Here is a 19976-nt window from a genome sequence, read left to right as displayed (position 1 = left end):
ATTGAACGTTTTAAAGCATTTACTACCCATTAATATTTCTTTTTTGTTGTTTTTGAAATTTAAAAAATAGATTTGTGTGTCTATGCATGTGTCTGATGTTAGTGTGTGTACATATGTGCCCGTGTTTGCCCTTGAAGGCCAAAAAAAGGCATCAGATACTCTGGTCCTAGAGTTACAGGTGACTGTCAGCCACTCAGTGTGGGTGCTAGGAGGTGAATTGAGGTCCTCTAGAAGAGCAACAAGTGCTCTTAGCTTCAGAGATGTCTCTCTAACTTCATCCATTAATACTTTCTGTTTTGAGAACTCTCTGTTTGGTTCCATAGCCCCTACCTTTTTGTGTGTGTAATTCTTTATTAATTGAAAATAATTTTTCAACGCAATATATTCTCATCACAGTTTCCCCTTCTTCATCTCCTCCCTGATTCTCCCTACCTCCCTACCCATCCAACTCCATGCAGTCTTACTCTCTCTTTAGAAAACAAACAGGCAAATAAAATAAAATAAAAAAACCAGAATAAAAAGAAAAAATTAAAACCCACAAAAAGCAAGACATACATACATACACACACACACACACACACACAAAACCAGAAATCATAGTATACAAGCAAAAGACCAGTTAGGATAAAAAATACCCTAATAAAGCATTAAAAAACAAAAATAAAATCTCCAAAAATACTATAGAATTTGATTTATGTTGGCCATCTATTGTTGGTTATGGCGCCTACCCTTAAGTGTTATTTGTATGCCCAGCTAGACTCCTTTACAAGAAGTTACCAATTGGAGTAGCTTCTTAGTTTGGGATGGAACTTATGTCCACTTCCCCATCTGTCTTGTACCTGTGTGCTGCTGTAGTCTCTGTGAGTTCATAGTGTGTCAGACCTGGTAATGCCTGGATGCAACTGTTTCCTTGTGTCATCCATTTCCTCTGGTTCTTAAGAGTCTTTCTGCCTCCTCTTCCACATGTTAGAGCCCATTTAGGCTTTACCCAGCAGGTCTGCATAAAGAGGATGATTGGACCGTGGCCGGAGTACCTGGTGTCTGAGATGGTCTGCACTTGGCTGTGCTGGCGGGGAGGTCTTTTGCTCCACCCCTTGGCATTTCTTTAAAAACCCTAGGGCAGAGACCATCAGGACCCGTTGGATTAGGATCCAGGCCCTCCTGATTTTCTCTTTTTCTCTCCCCTCTATCCTTCTAACTAATATTTCCTGCTGTTCCTTTTTCGTCTATGTCTATCTATATCCCCCTTTTTCTTTTTAGAAAAAGATCTCTGAATCTAGTGTCTTTTGTTCAGCTCTTTTCCATATCATTACCAATAACAACTTGTAACCAACCACCCTAAATGATGACAAATATTCATAACCCACTGAACAACCAAAAACTGCCTATAGAATACCAAATAGAACCTGAAAAGAATAGCCCTCCACCAAGGCAAACTATGCCATGCTTAAAACAATAAATACACAGAACAAAGGCAAGTCCCTCAGAGTAACAGCTGACTTTATAAAAGCAGCCTACAGTAATAGATAAGAACTAAGCCAGCTCTACAGAGGATAATGGAGGGAATGTATCAAACATAAGAGACTGATAAATCTAAGAAGTTACACAGAAAGAATAAAAGATACTAAGACATGTGTTAAGCAAATAAAGACTAAGGAACACAACAAAATGAAAAGAATTGATACAAACCTTTCAGTAACTTACTGAGTTTTACATTGCAATTTGTTATTTTTTCTGTATGTCTACTCTTGTATCCTGTGTTGACTTAGTATTTATTCATCTGTTTTTGTTTTCTTGGGATTCTTTAAGGAGGCTGTTTGTATCTTCTTTGAATTTGTTCACACATTATACATGTCATGGAGAACTGTTACTATGGGGTTAATTTTTTTTGTTGTTGTTATTCTTCTCTCATACAATAATCCTGACTGCCTCCTTCCCTCCTCCCTCTTTCCCCAGATCCACTGCTCCTCTGTTTCCTTTCAGAAAAGAGCAAGCCTCCCAGTGGTATCAGCCCAACTCGGCATAACAAGATACAAAATGAGTAGGCATAAACTCTCATATCAAAGCTGGATGAGGTAACCCAGTAGGAGGAAAAGGATTCTACAAGCAGGCACAAAAGTCAGAGGCGCCCATCTAAACAACCACAGCATGTATGCAGAGGGCCTATGTGCAGGCCCATACAGCTCCATGATTGTTGCTTCAGTCTCTGTGAGCCCCTATGAGCCCTGCTTAGTTGATTCTGTGGGCCCTTTTCTCCTGATATCCTCAGCTTCTCTGGCTCTTACAATCTCCCCACCTCTACCCCCATTTCTGGGGGATTCCTTGAGCTCTGCCTAATGTTTGGCTCAGGGTTCCAGTATCTGTTCCCATCAGGAAGCCTCTCTGATGATGGTTGGGCTAGGCACTGATCCATGAGTATAGCAGAATAGCATTAGGAATCACTTTATTCATTTTATTGACATGTTGTTGTTTTTGTTTTTGGGTTTTTTTGGTTTGGTTTGTTTTTTGTCAGTTGTGTATGGTTCTATCCTAGGTCTCTGGGCAATCCAGCTTCCTGTTCCTGGCCATCTAGGTTGTGTCCGCATAGGCTCCCTCTCATGGCTTCAGCCTCAAGTTGTACCAGTCATTAGTTGGCCACTCCCACAAGTTCTCAGCGCATCTTGCAGCCTGGAAAGGTTATGAGTCATAAGTTTTGTGGCTGGGTTGGTGTCCCATTCCCACTGCTGGGAACCTTCCCTGGTTACAGATAGCTGGTTCAGGTTCCACATCCTCCATCATTAGGAGTCCTCACTACAGTTAGATATTAGAATGGCTACACTAGCTGCTTCTATTTGCTTGGAAAATCTTTTTCCATCCTTTTACTCTAAAGTAATGTTTATCTTTGATGCTGAGGTGTGTTTCTTGTGTGCAGCAGAAGATTGAGTCCTGTTTTGGCATCCATTCTGTTAGTTTGTGTCTTTATTAGGGAATTGAATCCATTGATATTGAGAATTATCTATAACCAATGACTGTTAATTCCTGTTATTTTGTTGTTGTTGTAGTAGTAGTTGGTGGTGGCGGTGGTGTGTATGTACTTACTTCCCTTCTGTTGGTTTTGCTGGAGTGAGATTATTTATTTCATTTCCAGTGTTTTCATGAGCGTAGTTAACCTCCTTGCTTTGGAACTTTCCTTCTAGTAACTTCTAGGGCTGAAGTTATGGATACTGTTTAAATTTGACTTTATCATGGAATATCTTGGACTTCTGATAGTTGGAGTTGTGGGCCAGGATGTGGTTACAAGGAGGGAAGGGATTGTTGAAGGTAGGCTGGTTGGGCACTTAAAGAGTAGGGGCAGTCTGCCAGTAGGTGGCCTATTTCAAGTTCTGGTACCTGGCACGGCATCTGGTAGATCAGGGGGCTTTCACTGGAGTTGTGGGCTGGGGTAGGTGGGGTTGTTGATTTTTGAAGAAACATTTTCGTGGTGGCTTTTCATGTTACTAATGTTTTATACAAGGATTTGCCTATCTGAAGTTAGTTTGTTGGTTGATACTTTCTAGCACAATCGTTGAATAAGCATGTTTCTGTGCCTTTGCTTCATGAGTCCTGGCTGTGTTCAGTTGTAGCCTGAGGTTTCTCTAATCCTGCTCAGCCCTGCAGTCGGGACTAATCTCCCCCTCCCACATCCTGCAGCCGCTTGACCCCAACCAAGTAAACACACAGAGACTTATTTTAATTAGTACTGCTCGGCCTTTAGGTCAGGCTTATTACTGACTAGCTCTTACACTTAAATTAACCCCTAATTCTTATCTATGTTTAGCCATGTATTCTGTGGCTTACCAGTCTGCTGGAAAGCTACTCCTTGGGCGGCAGGCTGGTGTCTCTTCCACCTCTGCCTTCTCTCTTGGATTTCCTGCCTGGCTATAACCTGATTTGCCATAGGCCAGCAGCTTCTTCATTAACCAGTCATAGCAACACATATTCACAGCATACAGAAAGACATCCTACAGTACTTCCCCTTTTCTATCTAATCAAAAAGGACATTTTTAACTTTAACATAGTAAAATTAACATATAGTAGAACAGTTATCAAGCAAGAATTGTATTTACAATATCTAGTCTATTTGTATTTGGCAAAATTAAAGAAAATCTTCTATCTATCCTATATTTGTGAGTCTAAGGTTTCATGTCTAATTTATCTTAGCATAACCAAGGAAAATTATAACTATGTAATTTTCAACTACATCAAAGACTTCAGAAGTATATAATATTACCTAAGTAAATAGGAAGTGCATTGTAAGCAACTTCCAAAAATCTAGAGTGGTAGAGACATCTGGCTGCCTGGACAGTCACCCAAAGTTCCTCTGCAGTGTTGGGGCATCCATCTTCAGCCTAAAGGTCTATAGTTTTTTAGTCACCTTTTCCTGTGTCCTGTAGAATGTCTGGCAGTTTCTTTTGTGAAGCAGGACCCTGAATGACCATCTAGCCTTGCAAAGGTTAGTGGTCACTTTTCCATGGGTCCTGCATATCCAATTAATACAATATTTTCCCAGTCAGTCCAGGCAAAAACAGTTTCTTGCCCAAATGGCCAACTTTGGCCATAAGGAAAGCATACTTGGAGTTTCCTCAGTGCCCATCATTGGTGCTGCCTGGAGCAGACATGTCTCACTGTCCAGAAAGTCTAAAAGTTTTTAAAACATTTTAAATGCCATTTTCTGTAGGTCTTTTAAATGTTTGAAGATTACCTACCTAATTGAAATATATCTATGTATACCTGAAAAATAACTAATATGATTATAAATTTGATTATCATAGATGATTATTAATCTGTATGTCTTAATTATACATTACAATTTCAAATGAGCTGCACAAACATACCTTAAGCAAGAGTAGAAATATACTTATAGTATAACAAAATCAACTTTAAATTTGTGTCAGTAAACCGAGATCCATAGCAGTGTAAAACATTTTAAGCGCCAGGCAGTGGTGGCACACACCTTTAATCCCAGCACTCAGGGGCAGAGCCAGGAGGATCTCTGTGAGTTTGAGGCGAGCCTGGTCTACAGAGCAAGCAAGCTCCAGGACAGGCACCAAAACTACACAGAGAAACCATCTCAAAAAACCAAAAAAAAAAAAGAAAGGAAAAAAAAATTTTTTAGTCATTGCTCTTTGAAAGTAGATTTAATAATATACCCTTTCATCCTACCATATCTATACCATATCCCCCTTTTTTCTTTTAGAAAGAGATTGCATTTATAATCAACCTGCTTTAAATAAAAATAAACATTTATAAGCAATATTTTGGGAATTTGGGAGTAGCTTTTCATACTACTTCCTGCTGGTTGAGGGCACTGGCAATCTTTTGGGGATCCTGAGAAAATTAAGAATTATGGTCAAGTCCTGACCGGAGTAGTCTGTGAGGTTGCATTGTCCAAGCCAGTTGCCTTGAAGCTGTTTTTGGATGTTGGATCATCTGGGCCATGGTGTCAGCTTATACGTTTCAGTGGGTCTTCACTTATCAAACCATATTAGATTGGAAGCAATTGATAGCTTCTCATCTTCTGTGGAAGTAAAAGCAGAATGTCTTTTCCAAAGCAACGTATCCTTAGACATCAATTTTGAAGTCAAGGTATCTTTAAAATATATATATATTGGTTAACTCTTCAGCCTTTACAACCAGCTGTCTCTCTGTAGTTAACAATCCCCAAAACAATACAATCCAGACTCTCTGTGTGATTTCCATCTTTATGTGGTTTATTTTTTATTTACTTTTACTGTCTCTTTAAAGACTTTATTTTTTAAAACTATTTCTTTATATAACTGTCTATCCTCCTTTTCCTCTCTTTTCCAAGCCTACGTACATTGTTACACACACTGTAAACAGTTTAAAGTCTTTGTTCCATCTGAATCTGTCTTATTGTGAATCTATTGCTTTAAACTGCAGTGGTCAGTACGGAAGTGGCAGCTTTGGCTGCTGACTCCTGCCCACCTCAGCTTCCCAACATGGCAGAGGTAATTCACAGCCAGCCTTGGGAGCCATACTCTCTGCACACTCAGGGAGACAGTGGGTCTATGCTTCTATTAAGGAGTGTGTAACCCAGAAACCTCTTTTTTTTTTTTTTTTTATACTAGCAAAAGCTAAATCCACCATGCAGTGTGCTGCATGGCTTGGAGACAACTCTGTGTACTGCATCGTGAATCTGCCATGCTATACTCAAGCCCTCATGCTGCAGCGTCTCTGTACCTTGGCGTCTCTATATCCCGGCCCACATGAGACATGAAGTAGGAAGCTGGTTTTGGCTCCATTATTGTGTGTTCAGAATCTTTAAGCTTTCTTAGGTCTATATGGATTATTGCCCAATAGATGAGAGGCAAGGGAGACACTGTGAGCCCCCACCAGGAGAAGCAAGATATGAAAGTACGGATAAACCATGAAGCCAACGGGGCAGCTTATAGATAAATAGAAATGGGTTAAGTTATAAGAGCTAGCTAGCAAGAAGCTTGAGCCATAGACCATGCAATTGGTAATTAATGTAAGCCTCTGAGTAATAATAATATTTTTTTATTATTTTTAATAATGTTTTTTTTCGAGACAGGGTTTCTTTGTGTAGCTTTGGTGCCTATCCTGGATCTCGCTCTGTAGCCCAGGCTGGCCTCAAACTCACAAAGATCTACCTGCCTCTGCTTCCCAAGTGCTGGGATTAAAGGTGTGTGCCACCACCGCCCAGCCTGAGTGATTATTTTATAAGTTCAATGTTGCTTAAAGCTTAGCTGTGGAATCATCGTTGATTCGTGGATGAGGAAGTTGAAGGTGATGTCAGTTTGGAAGAGGCAGGAGCTCAACTTCTTACCTTGTAAACCAGAGGCAGTGGCCATGGTAGTAAGGGGGTTTACACTGGGAGCAGTGTTCTGTGTGTCTTCTGATCTTCAGAGCCTATGGTTGGTAAGGTTTGTGGGAGTATGCATTGAAGCAGAGGACCCCATGAACTCTTCATGTCACAGCCAGGGTGTGTGTGGAGTGTTCTGTGTTTGTGTCAGTTAAGTAGAGTGGTTCATGTCCTGTCACCTCACATTCGGGGAGTATGGTCAGTGGCAGATGTGGGAACTGGAGGTGGATGAGGTGGTGTGCTTTTTTGACCACCCAGGCTACTTTGGGGAGGAGACGGGAGTGAATGTGATACAGAGGAAGTTGGAGTCCCTTTTGTGGTCATTAGTCTTACTAATGAAAAAAGTTAAGAGTGTATTCAAATGGAAGCTCAAGAAAAATTGTATTAATTTAATCCCCCAACCCCAGTAGACAATGGTAAAACCTAATAGAGGAGAGAAAAGGGCTGTGTCAGTTTAAGTGGGTATGGAGAGTCACATGGCAGACTTCAGGAAAGGCTCAGGAAGCCCAAAATTTTGGGATGAAGGACCAAATTCTTAAGGAAAGCATGCTTGGAGAAGAAATAAAAGAAAAGAAATGAAATGAATGTTCTTCTAAATAATTTGGAAAAACCTTACAGAGCTGTTGTCCATAAGTGATTACACTTGTTGGGGATTCTGGGAAGGAAAAGTATAGTATCTTATGAAAGGACTAAATTATTCTACTTATTTCTTTAGCCTGCCTTCCCAAAGATGGTGAATAACCAGGTTCAGACAGACTGATAGGTCTCTACCTAGGCCAGAGATTGCATTCTCTTGACTAGGAAATTTTCCTATTCTGATATCCTGTTAGTCTAGCTATGTCTCACCTTCCCAGCTGGAATGAGTGGCATGGAGTGGGGAAGCTGGTGCCTGGAAGCAGGAGGCTGTGCACCTCCTATGTCTCTGGGGCAGACCTAGTGGGCAGTTGAGGTTTGTACCAGAAGAAAGGGTCTGACCTTACCTTTACATGCTGGGTCTGTGCTGGCTGGGATGGGAAGTGTGTGCCTGTATTTATGATTTTTTAAATGATAGTTTTATTATATTTATTTTTGTCCTGCCCCCCTCCACCTGTGGTATTGAGGATTGACTGTTAGATCTCAGCATTGTACTATACAATTCTTCCACACTCCAAGGCTTATAGTGACTGTTTAAAATCCCTGTCTGGGGTTGGGGATTTAGCTCAGTGGTATAGAATGTTTGCCTAGCAAGCTCAAGGCTCTGGGTTCGATCCTCAGCTCCTAAACAAACAAACAAACAAACAAACAAACAAATAATCCCTGTCTGATATTTCTCTTTTTCTCATTCATTTCTAAGAGTGTTTTCATTTGATGGTTTCTGTTTTCTTTCCTAGTCATGAATCACTTTTCATTTGTTATATTTAACAATTTTTTAATGTATGCTGGATATTAGGACCATTATATTTTGTTCCAGCAACTGTTTAGCAAGCTGTTTTATATTTTAGACTCAACCCTTCAATGAGTGATCACTGTCGTCATCCAGGTTGTCTTGCTTGCCCTTAACAAACTAGCTTACAGCTTGTGTTCTGGCCATAAGCTGCTCTTACTCACTCCCCTTTTTATTGTGCGTGGGTGTTTTTCCTACATGTATGTCTGTGTATCATATGTGTGCCTGGTACTTGAAGAGGCTGGAAAATGGCATCAAATCCTCCATGTCTGGAATTACTGAGAGTTGTGAGCTACCAGGATGGTGAGAATCAAACCCTGGTCCTCTGGAAGAGCAGCCAGTGCTTCTAACCACTGGGCCATCTCTCCAGCCCCAGTACCACTTTTCAATTTCTCATTCTTAACCATATCTCAACTTTTCTACTGTAATTTTTCTTCTTTAAAATATGTATCCCTTTGTTTTTATTCAATTCACAAAATTTACACAAGGTTAAAGTACCAACTTCTGTCATCCATTTCATTTTTTAATTTTTTCTTGGATATTTCCTAATGAAATATAATCCACATTACTGTGTGAGGATAAATAACCACTCAGGTTACTAGCCCATATTTTGAATTCTTTGTATAACTGGATTTATTTTGGGAGGATGAAATTAGGATATTTCTTCCAAGAATAAAAAGTGACATAATGAAAATTAAGGACATCTGATTTTGGTTTCAGACATTTTTTGCCACCAATTAAGGAATATTGGATGTATTGATACTAGTTAGAAGCACAGAATATATAAGAAAGCAATAATTTGTTGCATCACCTATTAGCACAAGTGAATGCATAATTTTGAAAAGAAACTATTATATTTATCTTACATCTTGTTTCATTATAATAAAAAGGTTTTTTCTCTCCAAATTTCTTTCAGCAATCCTAAATCAGAGAGTCAGAGAGTAAATAAAAAAGTCAACAATGATGCTTCACTTAGAATTCATAATCTATCCATTTTGGTGAAACAGATAAAGTTTTATTATCAGGTAAGTGGCCCTTTTCTTTTAAACTAGTATTTTAATAACAATGTATATATTTATATTTTTTAATTCTTTGTTAAGAACTTTCATAAATGTAATAATTTGGTAGCCTACTTGAATTATATTTTTGATGTATGCTTTTTTTTTTACACTAAATTAAGTATATATTTCAATTGTTAATTCTGAGCATTATTTTTTTAATGTCTGGATATTTTGCCTGCATGTATGCCTGTGTACCATGTACCTAGTGACTGTGAAGGCCAGAAGGAGACATATTCCCTGGAACTAGAATGACAGATAGTTGTGAACCACCATGTGAGTGCTGGGAAATGAGCCAGAGCACTCTAGAAGAGCAACCAGTACTCTTAACCTCTGAGCCATTCTCCAGCCCCAAACCTTAATTCTTAATGCTACTAATATATCTCTTAAAATTGATGTAGTTGCTTTACACAGATTTTTGTTTCATAGCCAATTTTAAATGTTTATTTCAATATGTTTTGTAATTTATGCTTTCTTCTATTTCATTTATGAGTTATGGAGAAGTGTACTTTTAAATACACAAAGCTTTTTAAGTTGTTAAATTTTTTGTTGTTCAGAAAATTTAGTTTGTATGTTTCAGATTTTTTGACATTTATTGGGGGCGGGGTGGCCAAAAAAATTTTTGTTTGTTTGTTTGTTTTTCAAGACAGGGTTTCTCTGTGTAGCTTTGCACCTTTTTCCTGGAACTCGCTTGGTAGCCCAGGCTGGCCTCGAACTCACAGAGATCCGCCTGCCTCTGCCTCCTGAATGTAGGGACTAAAGGTGTGGCTAGATGACGCCTGGCTCTAAATTTGAGTTGAATGTATAAACTCACCCAGACAAAAACAGACACCACTCCACATGGGGCTTAAATTTACAACCCTGGGATTAAGAGTCCCTTGCTCTGGGTTGGAGAGAGATTGTCCCCTCATCAATGCCTGAGGCAGGTGGGAGAGCTGGCCCTGAGGTCATGAGGGCAGGAGAGCTGCCCTGCACCTCTCGTGGTCGGCACAATAGAGCCAACCCCATCAGCATAGGTTTGGGTGAGCCAGCCCTGAAGTTGTTAACATGGGAGAGCTGTGTGACTCACTGTCATATTACAGCTTCTGTGATGAGATTTACCCTTTTTTTCTCATAAGTTTTATTTTATTTTATTTTATTTTGGGAGGGAGGTTACAAGGGCAGAAGGTAGGTACAAAGGGATGGGGGAAATAAATGGGGTGGAGATGCATAATGTGAAAGACACAAAGATTAAATAAATAAAAAGTTTTTAAAAAAAAGTCCTGCTGGGCAGTGGTGGCGCACGCCTGTAATCCCAGCACTCGGGAGGCAAAGGCAAGTGGATTTCTGTGAGTTCGAGGCCAGCCTGGTCTACAAAATGAGTTCCAGGAAAGGCGCAAAGCCACACAGAGAAACCCTGTCTCGGAAAAAAAAAAAAAAAAAAAAAAAAAAAAAAAGTCCTATGCTATAACTAAGCTAGTCAGGAAGCTGACATTTCTTAATAATTACCGAATACAGCTTTATTGGTTGTTCTCTTTGAGCTTTTGACTATTGTGAAAGAAGAGTTGAAGTGTTGTTTTAAGCTGAAGGATTTAAGTTGAAGTTTTTCTGTATATACTTTGAAGCATTATTAGTAGGTACAAATGAACATAAAATTGTTTTGGAGAACTGAATCATTGTTCTATACAATTCTGCCTAATTATTGGTTTAAATATTCTGAGGAAACTCTTATTTCTTGTGTTACAATTTTGTGCATGCATGCATATACAGTGTACGTTAATTCTATCCACCCACCCTCACCTGCTCCGCCCTTCCACTCCTTCCGGAAGCCCCTCCCACCAAGTCCTCTTAGTGCTGCCTGCTGGCCAGTTGACTGTTGGCAGTGTGTCTGTGAGTACAGCCATCATGTCATGACCAGAAGACAGCGTTGGAAACCCTGTCTCGTAGATTCCTTCTGCCCCTTTTTTCCTCAGTGTTCCCCAATTTAAATATTTTTATATGAAATTTGCTTCCTCCCACTCTGAAAATACTTTATGTTCATTATACTTAGCAAAGGTCATAGTTAACCTGTATCTGTATGCTTATGTAGAATAGTGCTATAACCTTAGAATAGAAAGATTCTAAATTATCCTTATGACTTTTAAACTCTTCATGATTTGTATTTTCACTCTAAAGATTTATTTAGTATATGCATATGAATGTTTGTCTGAATGTATGTATGTACGTGCAGGAGCTTACGGAGGCCAGAAGAGAGTACCTTATCCTCTGGAACTGGAGTATGGAGTAACAGGTAGTTGTGAGCTGCCATGTAGGTGCTGGAAATCAAATCTCTGCAAAATCTCTCCAGCTTCTCTATTTTTTTTTTCCAACTTTACAAAGTATTTGTCAAATCAAGCTAGTGTTTCTTTAGACTAAGCTATAGGTTTCTTTTCTCCCACATGCATGCTTAATGTACAAGGTGGTAAGAAGAGTCAGAACCTTGGAACTGGTGGTACTGATGGTTGTGAGATACCATGTGGGCAATGGGAATCAAATGTAAGCCTCTGCAAGAGCAACAAACACTCTGAACCACTGAGCAATCTGTTTCTTTAGCCCCTATAATTGTATATTCTTGACTAATTGTCCCTTTGTTGATAGTGATGATCGTTATCTCTTTTGATTGTTTTTGACTTGATATCAGCTCTTTTCAGAATTAAATTGCTATTCTTAATTGTCTCAGCTTCCACTTAATTCCATCCTTTCATTTTCAGTCTTTTTTGTAAATAGAGAACTACAGGCTTTTTCTTAATCCAATAAGCTACTTTTGTGTTTGTTTGCTTGTATCGTGTATTGAACCCAGGACCAAGTGATGTATCACTGTATTGTGATCTCAGCCCTGGAATGCATCTTTTAATGTAATTAAGACTGTGTACATTTAGTTGTATTGCTGGCTGATTTGCCGACTTCTGCAAACTTGTTTTCCTCTTTGGAAAACAAAGAAAAGACATCGATATTTCTCTCTTGTTTACCTTGGAGATTTGGTGTTTTACTGAGCTGGACATATTTTATTTTTCCCCTTTTGTCATTTGTTTATCTATTCTTCTAAGTTTTATTCTACCCTAAAATCTAAAATTGTGACTTCTTTTTTAAAACCATTTTAAGTATCTTCTGCAGTGCTATGAATTACTTTAGTCTGTGCCATACTTGAATGTTTTTATCCTCTGTTCATTTTAAAAGAAAAGTCTGCTAGTTAGCTAGTTATAGTTGGTTGGCTGTTCTTTACTCTCAAATTTTGGAATGTGTTTATACTTTCCTGGCGAGGGGCCAAGTGCTATCCTGATGAGTTTTTCTATGTAAGTGAATTGGCATTTTCTCTTGCAACTTTTAAAATTGTCTCATTTTGTGGTTTTAGCATTTTAACATCATGGAGAATTTCTTTTGTGGTTGTCTGTTGAGGGTTCTTAGTAGGTCCTGTACTTGGATAGTCATATTTTTTCCCCTAGATTTGGGGAATTTTCTAGAATTAATTTATTTAATTGATTTATATGCTTTAAGTTTGTGTCTTGACGTCTTCTTGTGTATTCAATGGGTCCTCGGGTTGAATTTCTTGGTTGTGGCCTAGATGTCTTGATAGTTTTGGTTATGCCTTTTTTTGGATGGGTGTGTGGGTGTAAATTAAAAATAAGACAATAAATGTTTTAAAAAATAATGGGCTGGAGAGATGGCTCAGAGGTTAAGAACACCGGCTGCTCTTCCAGAGGTCCTGAATTCAATTCCCAGCAGCCACATGGTAGCTCACAACCATCTGTAATGAGATCTGGCAACCCTCTTCTGTATACATAATAAATAAATAAATCTTAAAAAAAATAATAACATAAGAAGTAAAAATAATTCTGAGAATGATAAACACATCTTGAAAAACAGATCAAAGGGTTAAAAGAAATGACAAAGAATTGAGGCACTTGGTTCTGAATCCTTTAAAGGAATCTGCTAGGTGTGTGGGTGGTGGGTTAGCGTTGGTATTGCTTGTCATTCCTGCAGCTGTACTGTGATTGCATTTGTGCAGGCTTGGGCTTAGCAGGGTAGCAGTTCAGTTGTCCTTTCTGAATGGGCCCTTATTGCTACTATAATGGAAGCATTCCTTCCTTTTCTATTTTATGAAATAATTTGTTCTTTAAAGGTCTGGTAACATTCAACAGCGACCATGTGTTAAAAAAACATGAGGGGGCTGGAGAGATGGCTCAGCAGTTAAGAGCATCACTGACTGCTTTTCTGGAGGACTCAGGTTCAATTCCCAGCACCAACACAGCAGTTCACAGCTGTCTGAAATTCCAGTTCCAGGGGATCTGATGCCCTCACACAGGTATACATGCAGGCATAACACCAATGCATATAAAAAATAAAAAAACGAAAACAACTGTTACTTTTTCAGGACCAATTCTTGGTTTAGGTCTACTTATGTTGTTTATATCTCCTGTTGGTTTAATTTTAGTAGCTCATCAGTGTCAAGAAATGTATCTTTTTTCCCCTAGATTTTGTAATTTGTTTGAATATAAATTTTCAAAATCTTTCTTATCTAATAATCTGTTTTTTATTTGTCTCTCTTTTAATGTCCCTCTTTTCATCTCTCAGTTTACTTATTTGGTTGTCTCTCTTTTGAAATTTTATTTTAAGATTAGCTTATTAAGTAGTAGATTTTTTTTTTTTTTTTTTACTGCTTTTTCATAGTTTTGGTTGACAGTCTTCTTCATCTCCAAGCCTTTATCCCAGCTTAAACTTTGCAGCCCAGGTTTTCCCTTTCACTTTTATATCATATATGTTCTATTTATCAGATAACCCCATCCAAAGCTTTTTACTTCTTTTTACTTCCCAGGCCTCTATTGACACTTATTTCCACATAAATACACATACAGAATAATTAGAAGGTAGGATCCACATATGAAAGAGGACATGTAGTATTTGTCTTCCTGAGCCTAGGTTATATCTTTCAATATAACCTTTTCCTGTTTCATCCATTTTCCTTTGGATTCCTTAATTTTATTTTTTCTTTATGAGTAAATAAAATTCCATTGTGTATATGTACCATGTTTTCATTATCTATTCATCAGTTGAAGAAATCTAGATGCCATTTTCTGGCTGTTGTGAATAGTATAGCAATAAACATGGATGTACAAGTATATATGTTAGGATATAGAATCTTGAGGGAGCTGGGTGTGGGAGGTGGGTTGGAGGTGGGACAGAGGGGGAGAGTAGTGAAAAAAAGTAATGTCTTAAAAAGAAAAGAAAAGAAAGTAATGTCTTGGGGGAGGCAGCATTTTGGGGTTAGGGAGAAACTTGTGTAGCTTGGTCTCTTTGTAAGGCTCCTAGCAGTGAGATCAGGACCTGTCCCTGGCTCTTAGCTCGCTTTTGGGAACCTGTTCCCTATGCTGGATTACCTTGCCCAGCCTTGACTCAAGGGGAAGAACTCTGTCCTGCCCCAACTTGATGTGCCATGCTTTGTTTAAGCCCATGGGAGGCCTGCCCCTTCTGAATGGAGATGGAGGAGGGGTGGAAGAGGAGGGTGGTAGATGGGAAGCAGGATTGGGGGGAGAGGGGGGAGGGAAAACTAGTCAGTATGTAAAATAAATGAAAAAAAAGTTATTTAAATAATATTTTTTTTTAAAGCCTACCCCCAAGTGACACACTTTCTCCAGCAAGGCTGCACCTCCTAAACCTTCCCATACAGCACAAAATGCCTGAGTATTATCGGGGCATTTCTCATTCTTTTTTTTTTTTTTTTCCTTTTTTAAAATTTATTATATTTGTGTTTTAAGTTTACACATCAGACATGGGTTCCCCTGTCCTCCCCTCTCCCGCCCCTACCTTCCTCCCCAGCTCCTCCCCTCCATTCCCATCTCCTCCAGGGCCAAGACTCCCCTGGGGATTCATTTAAACCTGGTGGATTCAGTACAGGCAGGTCCAGTCCCCTCCTTCCAGGCTGAGAAAAGTGTCACTGTGTAAGCCCAAGGTTCCAAAGAGCCAGCTCATGCACTAAAGACAGGTCCCGGTCCCACAGCCTGGATGCCTCCCAAGCAGTTCAAGCTATTAAATTGTCTCACTTATCCAGAGGGCCTGCTCCAGCTGGGGGCTCCACAGCCTTTGGTTCATAATTCATGTGCTTCCATTCTTTTGGCTATTTGTCCCTGTGCCTCTCCAATCTTGTAGGATACTAGATGTAAAACAAAGATGACTAGACTGCTGCACAACTCCAGGGAGGCTACCTAGAAAACGGGACCCTAGGAAAGACACAGGGATCGCCCAATGACAGAGAAATAGATGATATCTACATGAACAACCTGGACGACAGTGGGAGTAATGAAGGGCAAGGTTTGAGGGAAAGAAAGCTTAGGGGAGCAGGAGATTCCAACTGGATCAAGAACAGAAAGGGAGAACAAGGAATAACAGACCGTGAGAACAGGAATAGACAGAGTGCTGGAGAGGTCCCCAAAAATCCACAATGATATATCCTCTGTAGATTGCTGGCAATGGTTGAGAGAAAGCCTGATCTGACCTAGTCTAGTGATCAGATGGCCAAACACCCTAGCTGTCGTGCTGGAACTCTCATCCAATAACTGATGGAAGTGGATGCAGAGATCCTCAGCCAGGCCCCAGGTGGAGCTCCAGGTGTCCAATTGTTGAGAAAGAGGAGGGACTGTAAGAGCGTGAATTGTTGACATTTCTCATTCTTATTTCTCCTCTGGAGCATGGATTATATCACTGAACATACTTTCCATCTGTCTTACTTGGAAATGTAAATTTTCTTACCTATGGCTGATTAAAACCACATGAGTACATGTATGCTATCTGTTGATGTGTGTATGTATGATAACCTTTCCTGGTTATCTCGAATAGAGCATGGATAGTAAGACGTAGAATCCTTCGGGTATGTGCCCAAGAATGCCATAGTTGGATTGTATGATAGTTCTGTTTAGCTTTTTAAGAAACCTCCATGCTGGGTGGTGGTGGCACATGTCATTAAATCCCAGCACTTGGGGGACAAGTGGATCTCTGAGCTCAAGGCCAGCCTGGTCTTCTACATAGTGAGTTCCAGGCCAGCCAAATCTACACCAAGAAACCCTGTCTAAAACAAAACCCTCCGCAATGATTTCCATAATAGTGCACTAGTTGACACTCTGATTATGAGTACGATTTTTTTCTGTCTCCACATTCCTGCCACTGTGTGTTGCCATTTGTTTTCTTTTTTCTTCCTTTCTTTCTTTCTTTCTTTTTTTTTTTTTTTTTTTTTTTTTTTTGTATGTGGAGCTGAAGATTGAACCCAGGGCCTTGTGCTTGCTAGGCAAGTGCTCTCTACCACTGAGCTAAATCCCCAACCCCAACTATTTGTTTTCTTGATGTTAACCTGACAGTGGTGAGATAGAGTCTCAAAGCAGTTTTGGTTTGTACTTCCTAGAAAGCTAAGGATGGTAGACATTTTTTTAAAAATCTCTCTTGGCCATTTGTATTTTTTCTTTTGAGCTGTTCAGCTTCTTAAACCATTTTTAAAATTGGGTTGTTTGTTTTCTTGTTCAATTTTTTAAGTTTCTTGTATTGTCTAGATATTAATCCCATCAGATGTATAACTAGCAAAGATTTCCCTCCCTTATCTCTTCACTCTGCTTCCTCTCCTGTTGAGAATCTTGCTCCAAGAGACTCCATTCACCATATAGCCTGAGTAACTCCAGCTGTGCTCAGAAAGGCCCCACCTACGCCGTCTCATCTATAGTGTCTCAGGCTTTGTTCCATTTGAAGTAGACTTTTGTGTAGGGCAAGAGATAAAGATCCAGTTTCATTCTACCTTTGGATTTCTAGTTTGTTTGTTTTCCCAGCAACATTTGTTGGAAAAATAGGGGCCATCTTTTCTCCAGTGAGTTCTTGGCATCTTTGGGGGGAAAACCCCCAAAATATCTTTGTGGGTTTATGTTTGTCTTTTATCCTGTTTTAGTGACCTGTATGTCTGTTTTTGTGCCAATGCCATGCTGCTTTTTACTCCTGTGCTTCTGTAGTTAACTTGAAATCAAGTATGTTGATTCACTGGGTTTTTTCCTAGGGTTTCTTTGCTCCCAAATTAATTTTAAGATTTTTTTTCTATTTCTACAAGAATGGCATGGGTATTATGATGGGGTTGTATTAAGTCTGTATAATTCTTCTGGAAATGTAGCCATTTCACAGTATTGATTCTTCTAACCAATGAGCATTGAGGGGTTTTCCCTCTTTTTAGTGTCTTCAATTCCTCTCTTTAAGTATTTTAAAGTTTTCATTGTAGAGGCACTTTACCACTTGATTACATTTATTCTAAGATATTTTATTTGTTTGTTCTGTTTGTTTTCCAGGGAGTTTTAAATGGGATTGTTTCTCTGATTTCTTCCTCAGCTTGCTTTCTATTGGTATATAGGAAGGCTACATGCTCTGTATGTTTATTTTGTTTTTGTTTTTGAATGAACACAAATGCACTGATGATTTTTAAAATGACATTTGTAGCCAGGTGGTGGGGTCGCACGCCTGTAATCCCAGCCCTCGGGAGGCAGAGTCAGGTGGATCTCTGTGAGTTCGAGGCCAGCCTGGTCTACAGAGCTAGTCCAGGACAGGCTCCAAAGCTACAGAGAAACCCTGTCTCGAATAAAACAAAACAAAACAAAACAAAAAAACAAAAAACAAAAAACTACATTTGTATTTATCTTATGTGTGGGTCTTGTGCCTGCATGTATGTCTGTGCACTTTGTGCTTGCCTGATGACCTATGGTAGTCATAAGAGAGCAGTGGATCTCCTGGAACTGAAGTTACAGATGGTTGTGAGTGCCATGTGGATGCTGGGAATTGAATCCGGGTCCAGTTCTTTTAACCACTGAACCATATCTCAAACTCTATATGTATATTTTGTATCTTGCTACTTTGCTGAAAGTTTTATTGCTGTTGTTTAAATATCAGATAAGTTTTTTACATAACCTTTTTAAAAGGTTATTTGTGTGTGTGTGTGTGTATGTATGTGAGTGTGTGTGCTACATGTGGGGAGGGTTGGGGGGTGATGTGGGGGGGCTAGGATGGGGGGGGGGGTTTGGCTAGGTGTGGTATGGGTGCCCACAGAGGACAGAAGAGGATGTCATATTTTCTGGAGCTGGTATTGCAAACAGTTGTAAACTTCCATTTGGGTGGTGGGAACCAAACTTGGGTCCTCTGCAAAATCAGCAAGAGCTCCTAACTTATAAGCCATCTTTTTGGTCTTTGCTGAATTTACAAATTCTAAAGATTTTTCTTTATAGTATATTATTTATACAGTTATGTCGTCTTCAGATAAAAATACTTTATTACCCTTCCTATTTGTGTTCCTTTTATATGTATGCTTCTCATGTCTTGTTGCTGTATATAAAATTTCCTGCACTCTATTGAATAAGAGTGAAGCAAGTGGACACTTTCTTTTTCCTAATTTTGGCAGCAGTACCTTGACTTTTCCCCCTCCATTTAATATGATATCTATGTTTGTCATATAAAGCCCTTATTATGTCGAGATTTATCTTCTATTCTTAGAGTCTTCAGGCTTGCCTGTTTGTTTGTTTGTTTGTTTTCAAAGCCGTCTATCAAGATGACCAGTTGGGCTCTAAGATGGCTCAATAGTTGAGAGCACTTGCTAACCTTGCAAAGCACCTGGGTTCAGTTCCCAGCACCCACATAGTACTTCCATCTGTCTGCAACTCCAGCTCCAAGAGACCTGATACCCTGTTATGGCCTCCTGAGGCACCCACTTGGTGCATATACACACATGCAGGCAAACACTTACATGACTTACATGTGTGAAATAAAATTAAAATAAAGAAATCTTTTAAAAAATGATTTAAAGTGATTTCTGTCCTTGAGTCTACATGATATATTACATTTAGTTGTTTGAGTTTATTGAACCATCCCTGTATCCCTTGAATTAAGATCATAATGAATGATGTTTTCTAAAAGTTAGTTTGCAAATATTTTGTTAAGAGTTTTTGCAATTTTGTTCACTAGGGATGTTGTCCTAGTTTGTTTTCTGCTATATGATAAATCCATGAACAAAAACAACTTGTGGAATGCAGGGTTACAGTCTGTCGTTGAGAGAAGTTGGGGCAGGAACTCAAGGAAAGTTCACAAAGGAATTCTGTGTACTGGCTTGTTATTTATTCAACCCAAGACTGCTTACCCAAAGATGGCACTGTCCACAGTGGCCTGAGTCCTTTCACATCCATCATTAATAATAATTTTAAGAAATGCCACACACTGGCCTATAGGCATCAGATATTCTGGAGCTTTGGGTGGTGGGAACCAAACTCGGGTCCTCTGTAAGAGCTAACCACATTGCCTGAGGGCTGCTTCTATTGCATCTAGATATGTTATGCAGTATCTATATGCATGCTAGGCATGTTATGTTTCATTTTCATTTATTTCTTTCTTGATTTCCTTTTTATTCTTTTAGGCCAGTCTGATATATGCATTTCCTCAATTGAGGTTACTGCTTCCCCAGGATAGCATTTTCTTTTCTTTTCTTTCTCCCCCAGACAGGGTTTCCCTGTGTAGATTTGCGCCTTTCCTAGAACTCTCTTTGGAGACCAGGCTGGCCTCGAACTCACAGAGTGCTGGATTAAAGATGTGTACCACCACCACCCGACAGGATAGC

The 19976-nt window shown here is 39.4% G+C and overlaps 1 protein-coding gene across 5 annotated transcripts in view; it reads left to right on the top strand.

Moving 5' to 3' along the window:
• Positions 1-19976, top strand: part of Ccdc88a (coiled-coil domain containing 88A) — a 154609-nt gene that overhangs the window by 29041 nt on the left and 105592 nt on the right. For all 5 annotated transcript variants that reach the window (XM_036201581.1, XM_036201582.1, XM_036201580.1 and 2 more), the window contains exon 3: positions 9202-9310. In XM_036201581.1, coding sequence (XP_036057474.1) covers positions 9202-9310 — 109 coding nt within the window. The remainder of the gene's footprint in view (positions 1-9201; positions 9311-19976) is intronic.

Source organism: Onychomys torridus, chromosome 10 (assembly GCF_903995425.1).
Source record: "Onychomys torridus chromosome 10, mOncTor1.1, whole genome shotgun sequence".
In the NCBI taxonomy this organism is placed as follows: Eukaryota; Metazoa; Chordata; class Mammalia; order Rodentia; family Cricetidae; genus Onychomys; species Onychomys torridus.
Note: the sequence above shows the minus strand (reverse complement) of the source record. Positions and strands in the feature narration are given on the sequence as shown.